This window comes from Betta splendens, chromosome 10 (assembly GCF_900634795.4).
Source record: "Betta splendens chromosome 10, fBetSpl5.4, whole genome shotgun sequence".
NCBI classification, from domain to species: domain Eukaryota; kingdom Metazoa; phylum Chordata; class Actinopteri; order Anabantiformes; family Osphronemidae; genus Betta; species Betta splendens.
Genome location: NC_040890.2, coordinates 11519204 through 11536443, shown reverse-complemented (window position 1 = coordinate 11536443; position 17240 = coordinate 11519204). Strand labels below are relative to the sequence as shown.

General features: G+C 42.2%; 4 protein-coding genes across 5 annotated transcripts in view; all 4 read right to left on the bottom strand.

Annotated features, from left to right (window-relative positions):
- Positions 1–10701, bottom strand: part of LOC114864326 (protocadherin gamma-A11-like) — a 265898-nt gene extending 255197 nt beyond the window's left edge. Inside the window, exon 1 of one of the 2 annotated variants that reach the window (XM_041072700.2) lies at positions 8242–10701. In XM_041072700.2, the coding sequence (XP_040928634.1) occupies positions 8242–10635 (2394 nt within the window). In that variant the 5' untranslated portion in view covers positions 10636–10701. The remainder of the gene's footprint in view (positions 1–8241) is intronic. The other variant, XM_041072702.2, reaches the window with a different exon arrangement.
- On the bottom strand, positions 607–3358 carry LOC114864340 (protocadherin beta-15-like). The gene has a single exon (XM_029165178.3). It carries the CDS (start codon positions 3105–3107, stop codon positions 609–611), a length of 2499 nt encoding a protein of 832 aa, XP_029021011.1. The 5' UTR covers positions 3108–3358; the 3' UTR covers positions 607–608.
- Positions 4688–7225, bottom strand: LOC121202555 (protocadherin beta-15-like). The gene has a single exon (XM_041072728.2). It carries the CDS (start codon positions 7223–7225, stop codon positions 4703–4705), a length of 2523 nt encoding a protein of 840 aa, XP_040928662.2. The 3' UTR covers positions 4688–4702.
- Positions 10702–11451: 750 nt separating the features above from the next.
- Positions 11452–14693, bottom strand: LOC114864341 (putative protocadherin beta-18). The gene has a single exon (XM_029165179.3). The coding sequence runs from the start codon at positions 14549–14551 to the stop codon at positions 12053–12055; it is 2499 nt and encodes an 832-aa protein (XP_029021012.1). The 5' UTR covers positions 14552–14693; the 3' UTR covers positions 11452–12052.
- Between the last annotated feature and the right edge of the window lie 2547 nt (positions 14694–17240).

The window sequence follows — 17240 nt, the reverse complement described above, 5'->3', positions numbered from 1 at the left end:
AATCAAGAGTTGTGTAGTTTAATTTCACCCTCACTGTTTGCTGTTAAAAGCACATGACTCCTAAAAGTTATATCATTATCCTACATCTAGTTATTCACCATGAATGTCAGGACAGTGCAAAAAGTGTGAATTGTCTCTGATGAAGAAACAAGCTGCTTTCTACCAAGGACAGAGACACACACAAAGACAGCAACTATTTGTACATAGAGTTCCATGCAAAAATCTATTGTTCTTAGTTAGATAGAGTCAAAAACACCTATTGGATTGAGTTGTTACAGAAAGAAGACAAATTAAGGACAATTTAACCCATCATATCATCATAAAAATATAGTGATATGATGTAATGAGAGAAGGCAAATTTTTATATAGCAATTGTGTGCATTTGATCATATGGTAAATTTATGTTCCTGTAAGTTGAGCGACAGAAAACTGTGACGTCAAATTGATGATCTACAAAACGATAGGCCACAAAAAACGCAGACACTGAAATAAAAAAAAAAAAAACTATTACAAGTAACCAGCCGTCAGCATGTTTACAATTGCTGATATTGTCAATTCACACAGAAGTGAACAAGCCTAGTAGTTAACGTTCACTGCGCTGCTTGTTTTTAAGGCGTACTAAGCGATGTACAAAATTGATAAAAAGAAGAACGACACGAAAGGCTGTAAATCACTGGTTCGACAGATCTTACAGTGGTGACATGACAAGTGCCTACCTCAGGAGAACCATCCGAATCTCCAAAGGCATCAGCAAAGTCTGATGGACTCTTCCTCAGAGTCTGGTCAGCAGGCAGCGTGTTGTCATTATAGGATGACACGAACTTAAAGTCACTGGTTCTAGAGCCTGTTGTCAGGTAGGCGTCATAGTTGTAAGTGCTGCGTAAAGTTCCCGTGCCGTCAACATCTGCGTAATTAGGAGGGAGATAAGCGCTGGGGATGGCTACTGCTCCGTCAAACAACAGTCTGGGCTTCCTCCTACGACAGAACCTCACACCCAGGATGATGATGATGAAGGTCAGGAAAAACGTGGACACGGACACCAGAGCAATGATCAGATACGACGTCAGCTTGGAATTCTTCTCATCGTAAGAAATGTCCTTCAGTTCTGGCACCTCAGCCAAGTTATCAGAGATCAGTAAATACATGGAACAGGTGGCAGACAGAGAGGGCTGTCCGTTATCTTTCACCGACACAATGAGGTTCTGCTTCATGCTGTCAGACTCTAAAACGTCCCTCTGCGTCCTGATCTCTCCGCTGTGGACACCGATGGTGAAAAGTCCCGGATCAGTGGATTTGACTATGTGATAGGACAGCCAGGCGTTCTGTCCGGAGTCCGCGTCCACCGCTATGACTTTGGACACCAGAGAGCCTCCGTGTGCAGCTTTGGGGACCAGCTCGGTCATGAACGAGTTGCCCTCCGGGGCGGGGTACAGTATCTGAGGAGAGTTGTCGTTCACATCCGACACGAACACACTGACGGTCACGTTGCTGCTGAGAGGAGGAGAACCGTTGTCTCTGGCCATCACGTGCACTTTAAAACTCCTGAACTGTTCGTAATCAAACGACCTCACAGCGTGGATCACCCCCGTGTCTCCGTTCACTGACACATAGGACGACACCGGGGCACCGTTCACCTCAGCAGGTAACAGAGAGTAGATCACGGTACCGTTCTGTCTCCAGTCCGGGTCTCGAGCAGCAACGGAACATAAGGTGGAGCCAGGTTTGTTGTTTTCACTCACATATGCGCTGTAGGACTGTTGCTCAAACACAGGTGGGTTGTCGTTGACGTCAGCTACAGATAAGTGAACGGTTTTAGAGGAGGACAGAGGAGGAGAACCCTCGTCAGTGGCACTGATGGTAATGTTGTATTCAGACACTAGTTCGCGGTCCAGTTGTCCTGTGGTCACCAGAGAGTAATAGTTTTTAATGGAAGGAACTAACTTGAATGGGACATTTTGCTGGATGGAGCAGCGAACCTGTCTGTTGTTCTCAGAGTCTCTGTCCTGTACGTTAATGATGCCCACCTCTGTACCAGGTGACACATCTTCAGGTATTGGATTATTCAGAGATTTTAGCTGTATAAATGGTGCGTTATCATTAATGTCAGTAATTTCAAATATTAAATTTGCATATGAAACCAACCCCAAACCATCCTTTGCGCTTATCTGCATTTCATATGCGCTTGTTTTTTCATAATCAATGGCTCCAGCTACTCGAACCTCCCCGGATTTGGAGTGTAGAGAAAATACATTTGCGTTTTCATCCGAAACATGGTCAAATTCATATGTAATTTCACTGTTAACTCCATCGTCTGCATCAGTTGCACTCACTGTGATCACTAACGTTTCCAAAGGAGAGTTTTCAGGCAGAATTGCTTTATAAACGCTTTGACTAAACACTGGTACATTATCATTAGCATCCAGTACAGTGACGTGTATAACTACGGTGCCTGATCTCTGAGGGGAGCCACCATCCAATGCGGTAAGTACAAACATTAGTTCTTCTTTGTCCTCTCTGTCCAACTCTTTGTCTAAGATTAATTCGCAGAACCTTTTCCCACCACTTCTTGAATTAGTATTGAGTTTAAAATTATCATTGTGCTGCAGTGAGTAGCTTTGAACAGCATTCTCTCCGATGTCTGCATCATGTGCTTCACCGAGAAGAAATCGTGCACCCTTGTCTGCCGATTCATGAATTTCAATTTTTAGTGACTCCTCCTTAAATTGTGGTGAATTATCATTGATATCTTGAACACGGATATTAATGCGATGCAGCTCTAGCGGGTTTTCCAGTACCAGTTCCTGCTGCAAGACACACGAGGCCTTTTTTGCACAAAGAGCTTCTCTGTCGATCCTGTCCTGTACAACCAAGTCTCCGGTGTTCAGATTGACTCCGCAGTACTGAACGTTGTTGTCTTCAGCATCAATACGAGCCTTGCGAGCGGAAAATCTGCCCAATTCTAGTCCCAGATCCTTTGCGATATTTCCGATTACGGATCCTCGTTTCATCTCCTCTGGTATAGAATAGCTCACGTCTCCACGAACCGAGTGCAGGACAAGAAAAATAAAAACAGATCCATACCATAGAGATATTCGGTTAGATGTCATGATGGCGGTAAGAATAATGAGTAGAAAGTAGACGACGCAGACGACAAGTTAAAACGCATGTAAGTGGGCAAGACGACGGTCACATTACCAGTGTTGTATAGTGAAATACTGCACAATACTGGAGGCTGGTTTAAAAACGAACTGAGCTAAATGGGTGGGGAGTGAAAGAGTATGTGGGTTTCTTTGTGCACAGTGACACCTGCAGTGCTCGTTGATATATAACACTAGCAAGTATAATTATTTTTGAATTAGTTGAATCGCCGCATACAGTATACTGAAGGACGAACCATATAATTTTATTTTCCAAAAAAAAAACGGTGTAAATTTTAGATATTACGAAAAATTAGGAGCGTAACAGGTTATGAACTTGGAAATACAATAAAACTGTCTAGCACCATGGACAGCTAAACATGACGAGAAAACGTTGTAAAAGGGGGGACTATAGCGGGACATGAACACTAGAAAAGTACAGTTACATTCTTCTAAAAACATTTGTGGACATTTAGTTAAATATTTAATGGTTACGTTGTTCCTTTTTTGGGGGGTTGACATGATTAACAACTAAAAAAAGTTATATTTACATAAAACAGCTGTAAAGTCAAAGTTTGATTAAACCTACTTGTGAGTTCACATAAGGTCAGACGTTTGAGTGCAACAACATTTCATTGATGGAACCTTTTTGCCAAGTCAAGAATTCAACATCAATAATAAATCAAAAATTAAAATATGTAAAGATAAATTGCAAAGGCTTAAAAACTTTAGAGTGTGACTGGGCGGTGTAGGCCCGTCGGAACTAGAAGACCACCAGGGGTCAGAAGATAAAAAATTGTGTTTTAAAATAATAGATTTTATTGCACAATTTCAATTATTCGCCAGTGATAAAAGTCGGCGACTAAAATGGTACACTAAAACAGGTAATTATCAATAGAAAGATAAATCAAAAGAATTCAAACCACACCTCGCATGAGAGGAGAGCAAAAAGGATAAAAAGAGGACAAAAGCAGAAAAATATCCTTTGGGAAAAATAAGAAAATTACTAAAATAACCAAAATTTCAATCGCACTGTTAAAACCACGATAAAATCAAACAGAGCGGCCCGAGTGTAAAAGCAGCAGGAGTCGAGATTATTAAACCGCAAAGCCGCAAAGACACAGTAAAGCGGCGGCAGCGACGACGTTGAGAGGGACCAGTGCTTAGACCCACCTGCACTTAATCAGGCTCTCACCACGCCCCTATCACATCCACCAATCATCTCCGACGGTCACTCAGGTGAGTGAACGAGGAGGACCGTCACATCAAGAAAGAAAGCAAGTGTTGGACAACCCTCCCTCAGGAGAACCAACAGAAACACCAAAGGCATCAGCGAAGTCCGATGGACTAAAAAGTAAAGGTAAACATGTACTACAACAAAGTAGCAATTTAGGAATTAGCACCAAGGACAAAGGCACGAAGCAGACCTTAAAAAACTGAACCTGATCGAAAGAAGTTGGGGCAGTCGGTTGGTCGTTTGTACATTTAAAATTTTTGTTACTTATTTCGGATACGTGACAAAGCAAGCGCGTATCTCAGCGGAACCATCGGGATCTTCAAAGGCTTCAGCAAAGTCCGACTACAGTTGAAAAAGTCTTAAAATCGCGAACCACAGTGACTGAGACAGAACGTATTTGTTGAGAAGAGAAGAGGAACAAATGCAACTTCACTAAATAATGGACAAAAACATCTGTTCCTACCTCAGGAGAACCATCAGAATCTCCAAAAGCATCAGCAAAGTCTGAAGGACTCTTCCTCAGAGTCTGGTCAGCAGGCAGCGTGTTGTCATTATAGGATGACACGAACTTAAAGTCACTGGTTCTAGAGCCTGTTGTCAGGTAGGCGTCATAGTTGTAAGTGCTGCGTAAAGTTCCCGTGCCGTCAACATCTGCGTAATTAGGAGGGAGATAAGCGCTGGGGATGGCTACTGCTCCGTCAAACAACAGTCTGGGCTTCCTCCTACGACAGAACCTCACACCCAGGATGATGATGATGAAGGTCAGGAAAAACGTGGACACGGACACCAGAGCAATGATCAGATACGACGTCAGCTTGGAATTCTTCTCATCGTAAGAAATATCCTTCAGTTCTGGCACCTCAGCCAAGTTATCAGAGATCAGTAAATACATGGAACAGGTGGCAGACAGAGAGGGCTGTCCGTTATCTTTCACCGACACAATGAGGTTCTGCTTCATGCTGTCAGACTCTAAAACGTCCCTCTGCGTCCTGATCTCTCCGCTGTGGACACCGATGGTGAAAAGTCCCGGATCAGTGGATTTGACTATGTGATAGGACAGCCAGGCGTTCTGTCCGGAGTCCGCGTCCACCGCTATGACTTTGGACACCAGAGAGCCTCCGTGTGCAGCTTTGGGGACCAGCTCGGTCATGAACGAGTTGCCCTCCGGGGCGGGGTACAGTATCTGAGGAGAGTTGTCGTTCACATCCGACACGAACACACTGACGGTCACGTTGCTGCTGAGAGGAGGAGAACCGTTGTCTCTGGCCATCACGTGCACTTTAAAACTCCTGAACTGTTCGTAATCAAACGACCTCACAGCGTGGATCACCCCCGTGTCTCCGTTCACTGACACATAGGACGACACCGGGGCACCGTTCACCTCAGCAGGTAACAGAGAGTAGATCACGGTACCGTTCTGTCTCCAGTCCGGGTCTCGAGCAGCAACGGAACATAAGGTGGAGCCAGGTTTGTTGTTTTCACTCACATATGCGCTGTACGACTGTTCCTCAAACACAGGTGGGTTGTCGTTGACGTCAGCTACAGATAAGTGAACGGTTTTAGAGGAGGACAGAGGAGGAGAACCCTCGTCAGTGGCACTGATGGTAATGTTGTAATCAGACACTAGTTCACGGTCCAGTTGTCCTGTGGTCACCAGAGAATAATAGTTTTTAATAGACGGAACTAACTTAAAGAGAGTGTTTTTCTCAATAGAACAGTGAACCTGTCCATTTGTCTCCGAGTCTCTGTCCTGCACGTTTATGATGCCCACCTCTGTACCAGGTGACACATTCTCTGGTAAAGGGTTCATAAGAGATTTTAAGTAAATCACAGGAGCATTATCATTATTATCAGTAACTTCGATCATGACTTTGCAGTCAGATGAGAGCCCATAACTATCTTTAGCAACAATGCGCATTTCATATTTTGAAAAACTCTCGAAATCTAGTGGTCCTATTAGTTTTATTTCTCCACTTTTAGGGTTCAATGAAAACACCTTTTTAGCTCTTTCTAAAATACGACTGAATTCATATGACACCTCCCCATTGACACCTTCGTCTGCATCAGTGGCCCTTACGGTGACTACGACAGTATCAATAGCAGAGTTTTCAGGTAAACTGGCTCTGTAAATTGTCTGGTCGAACACGGGCGCGTTATCATTAGCATCCAGCACAGTCACATGAATGACGGCCGATCCTGACCTCGGTGGATTCCCACCATCCACTGCAATAAGTAGGAAATCTAAATTGTCTTCTTTTTCCCGGTCCAGCTCTTTTTCTAGCACCAGCTCGACGCTCTTAGAACCATCTGCATCCTCTCGAACAGACAGAACAAAATGCTGGTTACTTTGGAGACTGTATTGCTGAATACTGTTCTTTCCAATATCAACATCATGTGCTTCGTTAACGCGATAACGAGCACCTTTGTCGGCCGATTCTGTAATTTCGAGTTTAAATGTTTCCGTCTGGAAAACAGGGGAATTGTCATTGATATCCTGGATAAGCAGAGAAATGCGGTGCAGCTCCAACGGGTTCTCGAGTACTAATTCAAATTTAAGCACACACGAAACCTTCTCCCCGCACAGCTCCTCTCGGTCAATTCTTTCCCTAACGACAAAATTCCCAGTTTTCTGATCGACATCACAGCAATGCGGGTAGTTGTCTTCGGTATCAATACGGGCTTTACGGAAGATCAGTTTTCCTACTTCCATTCCAAGATCCTTGGCAATATTTCCAACAATGGATCCAGGTCTCATTTCCTCGGCAATGGAGTAGCTGAGGTCTGCAGTGGCGATGTGGGCCAAAAAAATAAATCCAACGGTGCATCGTAAAAATATTAGAGCAATGCCCATTTTTTCTGCTTAAAGAAGATCTAAAAACATAACAGTTTCCCGTAGTAGAACAAATCTCTGCGTAACGCCAACGAAAGCGGGTCTCACAACAATGGATGTTGTAATTTCTATACTGGAAGTGCTCCGTCTGAAGTGGGTGTGGAAACTGAACAGAATGTGCAAGTGAACAGCGACATCGCGAGTTACATTGAGAGATTACAAACTATTTTATGCTTGCTGTCATAAATTAACAGTACAATGCCACATTTTAAGTAAGACACATTGCTTATGAGCTGCAGGAAACGCTTTCTGTCAAAAGACACATAGCACAATTCAGAACCACGGACAGCGTCTTAAAAGGAGGCATAGACACAACTTAACCTCTTCTTACGTTCTAATACTTAGAAAGAGAATTTTACCAGATAGTGATCACCATTAAAAACAAACATAATGATGAATCTGCAGTTTGTGTTCAAATGTAGGGCTGTATTACATCGTAAAGGAGGTTGACATGTTTTTCAAAAAGTGATGGAATTATTAATGGAGAAAAATCTGTGCGTGCATGTTTGACACAGATTTCAAGAAGAAAAAAACGATTTCAGAAAATCACAGAAGAATCAAAAGTGACAATATGTCACATTTGACAACGTGCTGTGTGCAATAACATGTCTCCATAAACATTGTTCTGGAAGAAACACATTTTACCAATTTAAGATTAAACATACTCAAACAAAATCTACTTCAGATATGACTAAAATCTAATTTCATTGCAGGAAGACAGGCAGGGATTTCAGTAAATACTAATTTAAAACCACAACTTGGAAAATTAAGCAAAAAAATACGTGGTTAAAACAGTTAAGACATATTACAGATAAAATATCCACAAACTGGTAATGTTTTCGACTTATGTTTTTGACTTTAGTATTAAATTTGGTCAATAAGACACACAACTGTCACACCCAACGGTAAAATTAATCACTACCTAAAAAAAGTAAAAGCATACTATTTCACAGGCCGACAACACTATCGGGCCTTACCTCTGGAGAATCATCGGATTGGCCAAACACGTCAGCAAAGTCTGAAGGACTCTTCCTCAGAGTCTGGTCAGCAGGCAGCGTGTTGTCATTATAGAATGACACGAACTTAAAGTCACTGGTTCTAGAGCCTGTTGTCAGGTAGGCGTCATAGTTGTAAGTGCTGCGTAAAGTTCCTGTGCCGTCAACATCTGCGAAATTAGGAGGGAGATAAGCGCTGGGGATGGCTACTGCTCCGTCAAACAACAGTCTGGGCTTCCTCCTACGACAGAACCTCACACCCAGGATGATGATGATGAAGGTCAGGAAAAACGTGGACACCGACACCAGAGCAATGATCAGATACGACGTCAGCTTGGAATTCTTCTCATCGTAAGAAATATCCTTCAGTTCTGGCACCTCAGCCAAGTTATCAGAGATCAGTAAATACATGGAACAGGTGGCAGACAGAGAGGGCTGTCCGTTATCTTTCACCGACACAATGAGGTTCTGCTTCATGCTGTCAGACTCTAAAACGTCCCTCTGCGTCCTGATCTCTCCGCTGTGGACACCGATGGTGAAAAGTCCCGGATCAGTGGATTTGACTATGTGATAGGACAGCCAGGCGTTCTGTCCGGAGTCCGCGTCCACCGCTATGACTTTGGACACCAGAGAGCCTCCGTGTGCAGCTTTGGGGACCAGCTCGGTCATGAACGAGTTGCCCTCCGGGGCGGGGTACAGTATCTGAGGAGAGTTGTCGTTCACATCCGACACGAACACACTGACGGTCACGTTGCTGCTGAGAGGAGGAGAACCGTTGTCTCTGGCCATCACGTGCACTTTAAAACTCCTGAACTGTTCGTAATCAAACGACCTCACAGCGTGGATCACCCCCGTGTCTCCGTTCACTGACACATAGGACGACACCGGGGCACCGTTCACCTCAGCAGGTAACAGAGAGTAGATCACGGTACCGTTCTGTCTCCAGTCCGGGTCTCGAGCAGCAACGGAACATAAGGTGGAGCCAGGTTTGTTGTTTTCACTCACATATGCGCTGTACGACTGTTCCTCAAACACAGGTGGGTTGTCGTTGACGTCGGCTACAGATAAGTGAACGGTTTTAGAGGAGGACAGAGGAGGAGAACCCTCGTCAGTGGCACTGATGGTAATGTTGTAATCAGACACTAGTTCACGGTCCAGTTGTCCTGTGGTCACCAGAGAATAATAGTTTTTAATGGATGGAACTAATTTGAATGGGACATTTTGCTGGATGGAGCAGCGAACCTGTCCATTTGCCTGAGAGTCTCTGTCCTGCACGTTAATGATGCCCACCTCTGTACCAGGTGACACATTCTCTGGTATGGGGATTTTCATGGATTTTAACTGTACAACAGGTGCGTTGTCATTCACATCGGTGATATCAATAATAACCTTTGCCTCTGTTGAGAGGCCATAACCATCTTTAGCCTCAACAAACACTTCATATTTTGAACCCTCTTCATAATCGATGTCTCCTGTCACAGTAACTTCCCCAGTTTTCTCATTCAGTGAAAACATTTTCTGTGATTTATCAGAGATTCTACTAAATTCATATGTAACCTCGCCGTTGAAGCCCTCGTCAGCGTCTGTTGCACTGACAGTGATAACTGTCGTTTTTACAGGCGAGTTCTCTGGTAAACGAGCTGTATACACGGTCTCAGAAAACACCGGAGCGTTGTCATTAGCATCGAGTACAATGACATGAATGGTTACGGTCCCGGATCTCTGCGGTGAACCACCATCCACAGCAGTGAGCAATAACTTCATCTCCTGCTGCGCCTCTCGGTCTAACTCCTTCTCTAAAACCAGCTCTCCATACTTACTACCAGCACTGGTCGTTTGAATATTGAACACAAAGTGGGGGTTTTGTTGCAAAATGTAGCTGTTAACGGAATTCTTCCCTATGTCTGCGTCTTGCGCTGCATTAATGCGGTATTTAGCTCCTTTGTCAGCAGATTCTCTAATTTCTAATTTAATCACATCCTTTTGGAACATAGGTGCATTGTCGTTCACGTCTTCAACCTGCAGGGACAGCCGATGTAACTCCAGCGGGTTTTCTAACAGCAAGTCGAATTTAAGAACGCATGACGGCTTTTCTCCACAATGCTCCTCTCTGTCAATTCGTTCCGCAACGATTAAATCCCCAGTTCGCAGGTTAATTCCACAATACTGTTTGTCACTTTTTTCCATGTCGACACGAGCTTGTCTAGCAGACAACATTTCCACATCCAGTCCGAGCTCCTTGGCGAGGTTTCCTATCACAGATCCGCGCTTTAGCTCCTCTCGCACATAATAGCTTAGGTCTCCGTGTGCGTGCACCACCACAGCAAAGATTGGCACCAAAAGGTGACTCAGAAGAAGAAGACGTGTAAAAATCATGACTAATATAAGAAAATGTTTACCGTGTGGTTTCTGCAGCGATCAGAAACACGTCTTTCAAGCAGAACGCATTTATTCCAAACGTTTGTCTTTGTTGAAAGCTGGCGAGAACATGGAGATGGCCCATCCCAATCATGGGTGGTGTGCAAAAGAGGACCCAGCATGTGCATCCATAGCTGGTCAATAGTGACACCGTGAGTGCATAAGGCAGACAGCACCTCTCAAACGGTATTGAATATATATATATATATATATATTGCTCTGTTGTTATTTTATAGCCTCTCTAAAGTTGTCCTCATTTCTACTGTGGAAAATCCCATGCAAAGTCTCGGCAATGTGTAAACTTACCAGGTTTAAATGCTACAGAATAAGAAATACTAATAGAACCGTTGACATTTTATACATGTAGTTTGTTTGTGACAAGATCCTTTATCCATTAGCATTAAATGCTGTATTTTTCTATCATTATTTTACTAACTCAAACACCACCCACTGTGCTTTGTTTGGCTTGGGTTGTTGTTGTTGTTGTTGTTGTTGTTGTTGTTGTTGTTGTTGTATTTGTCATACAAGCTTCCAGCGTGGACAAAAACACCTCCCTAACTGTGTCTATACAATTTTTTTAGTTGCTCAACAAACGTTTAACACTGGAATGTTATTTTTTTTAGGAGTAAAAAAAAGTATTTAGTCCGCCCTCAAAATTATCAATATCAATTTCATGCAATTCAATTGCGTACAGTACATAGTAACTTGGACAAATAAAAAACTGTAAATAAAGACTATTGTCAACTTTATAGATTATTCTAAAAACACAACAGTGGAGTCATTAGGGTTGTCATATACAAAATAACTCAAAAGTATTTAAAAAGACAACACTAACAAACTATAACATGAAAAGACAAAAATTATTATAGTTCCAATGTTGAAAAATGTATACAAAAAGACATGGAGATCCCCCGACGAAGTTTATGAAGCACAATAAACTTCAGCACCAAGGACAGGCACTGAAATGTCAAAAACTCGCTTTCTTCATGGTTCACCAACAAAAAAGCCAGGAAACAATATACGAAGTATTTAAAAACTCCTTTAGGGGTCTATTTCTTAAAATTTTCCATTTGAAATACAAATATGAAATTAAAAACTGCAAATGTAATGTTAGTAGTTTGAGTAGTGAATGGCGCGTAAGTGCATGAAAATTAAAAAAATTAAATATATATATATTTTTAGTTCTATTTTCCGTCATAAAAATAGAAGCAACAAATATATGTGATAGTGAATCAATTACAAGGGAAATGCATCCATTAAGAACACAACACCAATAGAAAAGATCAAATTCCAAACATATCACTTAAGTTCGACCTTTTGAATTAATTATATAACGGGGAATACTCTCGTAGTAAGGTAGGTAAATGTGTCAACATCATGGTAAATTAAAATCAAAAGAGGAAACGCCTGTTTGGACTGCCTGTAAATACATGGAGAAATGTAGGACAATAAGAAAAATGTTATGTGAAAATCCTACCTCAGGAGAACCATCCGAATCTCCAAAAGCATCAGCAAAGTCTGACGGACTCTTCCTCAGAGTCTGGTCAGCAGGCAGCGTGTTGTCATTATAGGATGACACGAACTTAAAGTCACTGGTTCTAGAGCCTGTTGTCAGGTAGGCGTCATAGTTGTAAGTGCTGCGTAAAGTTCCTGTGCCGTCAACATCTGCGTAATTAGGAGGGAGATAAGCGCTGGGGATGGCTACTGCTCCGTCAAACAACAGTCTGGGCTTCCTCCTACGACAGAACCTCACACCCAGGATGATGATGATGAAGGTCAGGAAAAACGTGGACACGGACACCAGAGCAATGATCAGATACGACGTCAGCTTGGAATTCTTCTCATCGTAAGAAATATCCTTCAGTTCTGGCACCTCAGCCAAGTTATCAGAGATCAGTAAATACATGGAACAGGTGGCAGACAGAGAGGGCTGTCCGTTATCTTTCACCGACACAATGAGGTTCTGCTTCATGCTGTCAGACTCTAAAACGTCCCTCTGCGTCCTGATCTCTCCGCTGTGGACACCGATGGTGAAAAGTCCCGGATCAGTGGATTTGACTATGTGATAGGACAGCCAGGCGTTCTGTCCGGAGTCCGCGTCCACCGCTATGACTTTGGACACCAGAGAGCCTCCGTGTGCAGCTTTGGGGACCAGCTCGGTCATGAACGAGTTGCCCTCCGGGGCGGGGTACAGTATCTGAGGAGAGTTGTCGTTCACATCCGACACGAACACACTGACGGTCACGTTGCTGCTGAGAGGAGGAGAACCGTTGTCTCTGGCCATCACGTGCACTTTAAAACTCCTGAACTGTTCGTAATCAAACGACCTCACAGCGTGGATCACCCCCGTGTCTCCGTTCACTGACACATAGGACGACACCGGGGCACCGTTCACCTCAGCAGGTAACAGAGAGTAGATCACGGTACCGTTCTGTCTCCAGTCCGGGTCTCGAGCAGCAACGGAACATAAGGTGGAGCCAGGTTTGTTGTTTTCACTCACATATGCGCTGTAGGACTGTTCCTCAAACGCAGGTGGGTTGTCGTTGACGTCAGCTACAGATAAGTGAACGGTTTTAGAGGAGGACAGAGGAGGAGAACCCTCGTCAGTGGCACTGATGGTAATGTTGTAATCAGACACTAGTTCACGGTCCAGTTGTCCTGTGGTCACCAGAGAATAATAGTTCTTAATAGACGGAACTAACTTGAACGGAACATTTTGCTGGATGGAGCAGCGAACCTGTCTGTTTTTCTCGGAGTCTCTGTCCTGCACGTTAACGATGCCCACCTCTGTACCAGGTGACAAGTCCTCGGGTATGGGATTATTAAGAGATTTCAGATATATCACTGGAGCATTGTCATTTACATCAGTAACATCTATTATAACTTTAGCGTAAGAAGTTAATCCTAAACCATCTTTAGCTTCCACACGCATTTCAAAAGAGCCGGTTTCTTCAAAATCGATAACACCTGTTACTTTAATTGCTCCGCTTTTAGGATCAATGGAAAACAGATTTATATCATCTTCGGACACGTGTCCAAAGTCATACGTCACATCCCCATTCACTCCTTCATCTGCGTCGGTCGCACTTACAATAATCACTGTTGTATCTAAAGGAGAGTTTTCAGGAAGCGTGGCTTTATAAACGGCCTGGCTGAACACTGGGGCGTTATCGTTAGCGTCCAGTACAGTAACGTGTATCACTACAGTACCTGATCTCTGAGGAGAGCCACCATCCACAGCTGTGAGAAGCAAATTCATCTCGTTTTGTTTTTCCCGATCAAGTTTATGTTCCAGCACGAGTTCTACTCTGTTACTGTCAACAGAGAGAATAAAGTTGTCGTTCTTCTGTAAGATATAGCGCTGAACACCGTTCTGACCTATATCTGCGTCGTGGGCCTCCTCAATTGAAAAGCGATTACCCTTTTCTGCTGATTCTCTTATTTCCATTTCGATCAAGCTCTTTTTAAATTTTGGCGAGTTGTCATTTACATCCTGAATATGAAGACTAACACGGTGGAGCTCTAAAGGATTTTCTAATACCAGGTCCACCTTAAGAACACACGATGGTTTCTTGCCACAAAGACTCTCTCTGTCGATCCTCTCCAATGTGATCAGATCTCCGGTATTCATCTTGATGTCACAGTAGCGCTTACGAGAGCCCTCAAAATCAAGACGGGCCTGTCGTGCCGCTAACCTACCCTGATCAACGCCCAGATCCTTGGCTATGTTTCCAATCACAGATTCACGATTCATCTCTTCGGGAAAAGAATAACTCAGATCTCCACGAGCAAAGCGCAGCGTTGAAAGTGAGGCGAAACAGAAGATCGGCCATAGCGGTGAAAATCCTTTGTTTGGCATCTTCAAAAACACCATCTCGGTTTGCAAAATCCGACGTACAGAAATAATTTATTCCAATTTAGAGTTAAATTGAACCAACTGATCAAAATGTCCGATCACGAAGAAAATTAGTCTTGGAACCAGTAGACTCCGGTCTGAAATAAGCATTTGCAAATACACAGACGCAGAATCAGTGGGTGGAGATGTCGCCTTATTGTTGCGTTGTCCCACAGCGGCACCATGAGTCATTTTAGGATATTCACAAAGTCTCATTTTATATTCTGTACAAAGTCCGAATACGTTCGATATCAGCCGCATTCTTTAGAAAAATGCTTAGGTGCATACCTAAAACTTAGGCGCTTGATTAAAGCATGAACGATACCTACAGCCACAAGGCATAAAAGACTGGAACCATAAACACGTAATGGAAGGTTTTCAAATACACGCTGTTACAGGTTTTCTTAAGACTACAACTAATTCAGACTCAATTGGGATAAATTCGTCACAAAATTTGTCAAATGGTGTATAAACAAATTGTTTTCAAATAAAAACGTTTTACTTTTTATGTTATAAACATGGACAGATGCAGAAAAAAGAGCAAAAGTCTGACAAAGACAAAAAAGGGTTCACTTTTTATTGTGATTATTGTGTTGGTTTGGAACCAAACTAAAACAAAGCTCTGGTCATAGAATATTCTAGTAGTAATTTAGTAATTACTCAAACGTGATTACTCAAATGTTAGCACTGCAGTTCAACCATCAGTCTCTTTTTAAAATAAAAAAAATCCTATACAAATCATCCAGTAGATGCATCAAGAATCTAATCTATCTACAGTATGTATTTAATCAGCAACACAACAATGATAATAATAATAATAATAAATCATCAATCTACCCCATTCTGTGACTGCATAGGTGTATAGGTGTCAAATTATTAACAAGTCTTGCATTTCCTACAATTGGAATTTTTAAACTGGTATTGTTTAACAAACGTATCACAAATATCGTAAGCAGCAGCTGCTTGGAGAGCAAAACCAGGGATCCCCCAGGGTATTCAAAGCTTAAACTCTTGTAGCACAATGTGATAATATTAATCAGAGTAAGGACAACTCCCTCTGGAGCAGACAATGAACTAGAATCCAGAAATGATGGCCTACACACAAATCATAATGATCCTTTGACTCTGACTCTGTGTCTTTATAATAATCCCATACTGTACATACTGTGCCATTCACAGTTGTTAAAGTAAATTGCATTTTTCTGCAACAGTACCAATATCATAATGAATCACCTAAATGTTGAGTCTCAGTTATACATTTCTATAACTCACCATATCTATAAATGTGTATACAAGTGTTTCTACCAAAACCAACAAGATCACATAGCAGTTGTATAAAGTCAGTTTAAGTAGTATTTACTAACCGTTACAGGAGTTCTTGAAGAAGGTTTTCTTTTCATACTGTCTGTCCTGAATATTGTCCTTGCAGCAGTTTTCTCTAGCAAAGTGCAGAATCCTAAAGAGAGAATACAAAAACAGATTACTTAGCTTAGTCACCAACAAGTTGTAGCAAATAAATGGAAAAATGCCCAGTTATTCCTGTATGATTTGTGGGGAAAGATCTCACAAAAGTCACATTAACCTTGGAACAAATAGCAAAATGCTGAGTCTGATGCACAGACAGATAAAGAACACTTCTGATATATTCAACATGAAGTTACAGTAAAGTGCTGACCGCTAGCAAAAGAAGACTGAGAATACAACAACTGCCATTGACAGAGCAAAATCTTCACAAACAGCTACGCCTTTGCCCTGCTATTTTAAAGATGCTATGGACAAACAGCTAATGGGCGTAGCAAACACAGGATGTGTCCTCACAGCTGAAACATGCACGAGTACAGTATGGACATAATACATAGGTAGCAGCTATACCTTTAGCCACATGACTTGTCAAGTTAGCTAACACAACATTAAAATGCAATGTCAACAAACAAACAAGTGGCAAAAGAATACTCACCATCCCACTGTAGCTTTAGAACATCTTTTTAAAACATTTAATGAAAGCGTTTCATCCTCTTCGTGAGTGAAGCACAATGGCAAACTTCTTCCCATCATGTCTGACTCTCTTTACAAACCGGCTTAACTTCAGCACCAGGAGGCCGCCATCTTTGTTTTGAGCCGCTCAAATTCGGAGGAGCTTCCGCTGGAAGGAGGGAAATTCGAAAGCATTTCGTTACCCAGGACGAACCAGGGTGTTTCCCTTAATTTACGAATTAGAAACTTAGTTCAGGGCTTTAAACGACTATATGTAGCACTAGTATATTGAAACATTATGTTAAAAAACATACTATTTTATTTTATTTCTTTAGATTTGCCTAGATTTTAGAAGCAAAGTGACTGAATTTAGACTTTACTACATTAATCACTCTATTATATTATTCCATAGACATATTATTCATTAATTTTAGCCAGTCATAATGTTTCATTTTAAGCAAAAACAAAAAACACCGTCAAAGTTAAGTGAACATGCCTAGCATTAAAAGTGGTTTAGTCACTCTGGATTCCCACTACTACTACTAGTCTATGAAAAACATAATAATGAACAAACAACAATTATGAACACCATATTTTCCATCATTTCAGCTTTTAATTAAGACAAAGAATTACAGATGACATTTGAGAGAACCAGTTATATAAAGTATAACCTATACGCTGTCCACAAGTTTCT

Excerpts from the sequence above, each read along its gene's own strand:
- LOC121202555 (XM_041072728.2), bottom strand. The coding sequence starts at position 7,225 with ATGGGCATTGCTCTAATATTTTTACGATGCACCGTTGGATTTATTTTT.
- LOC114864340 (XM_029165178.3), bottom strand. The coding sequence starts at position 3,107 with ATGACATCTAACCGAATATCTCTATGGTATGGATCTGTTTTTATTTTT.
- LOC114864341 (XM_029165179.3), bottom strand. The coding sequence starts at position 14,551 with ATGGTGTTTTTGAAGATGCCAAACAAAGGATTTTCACCGCTATGGCCG.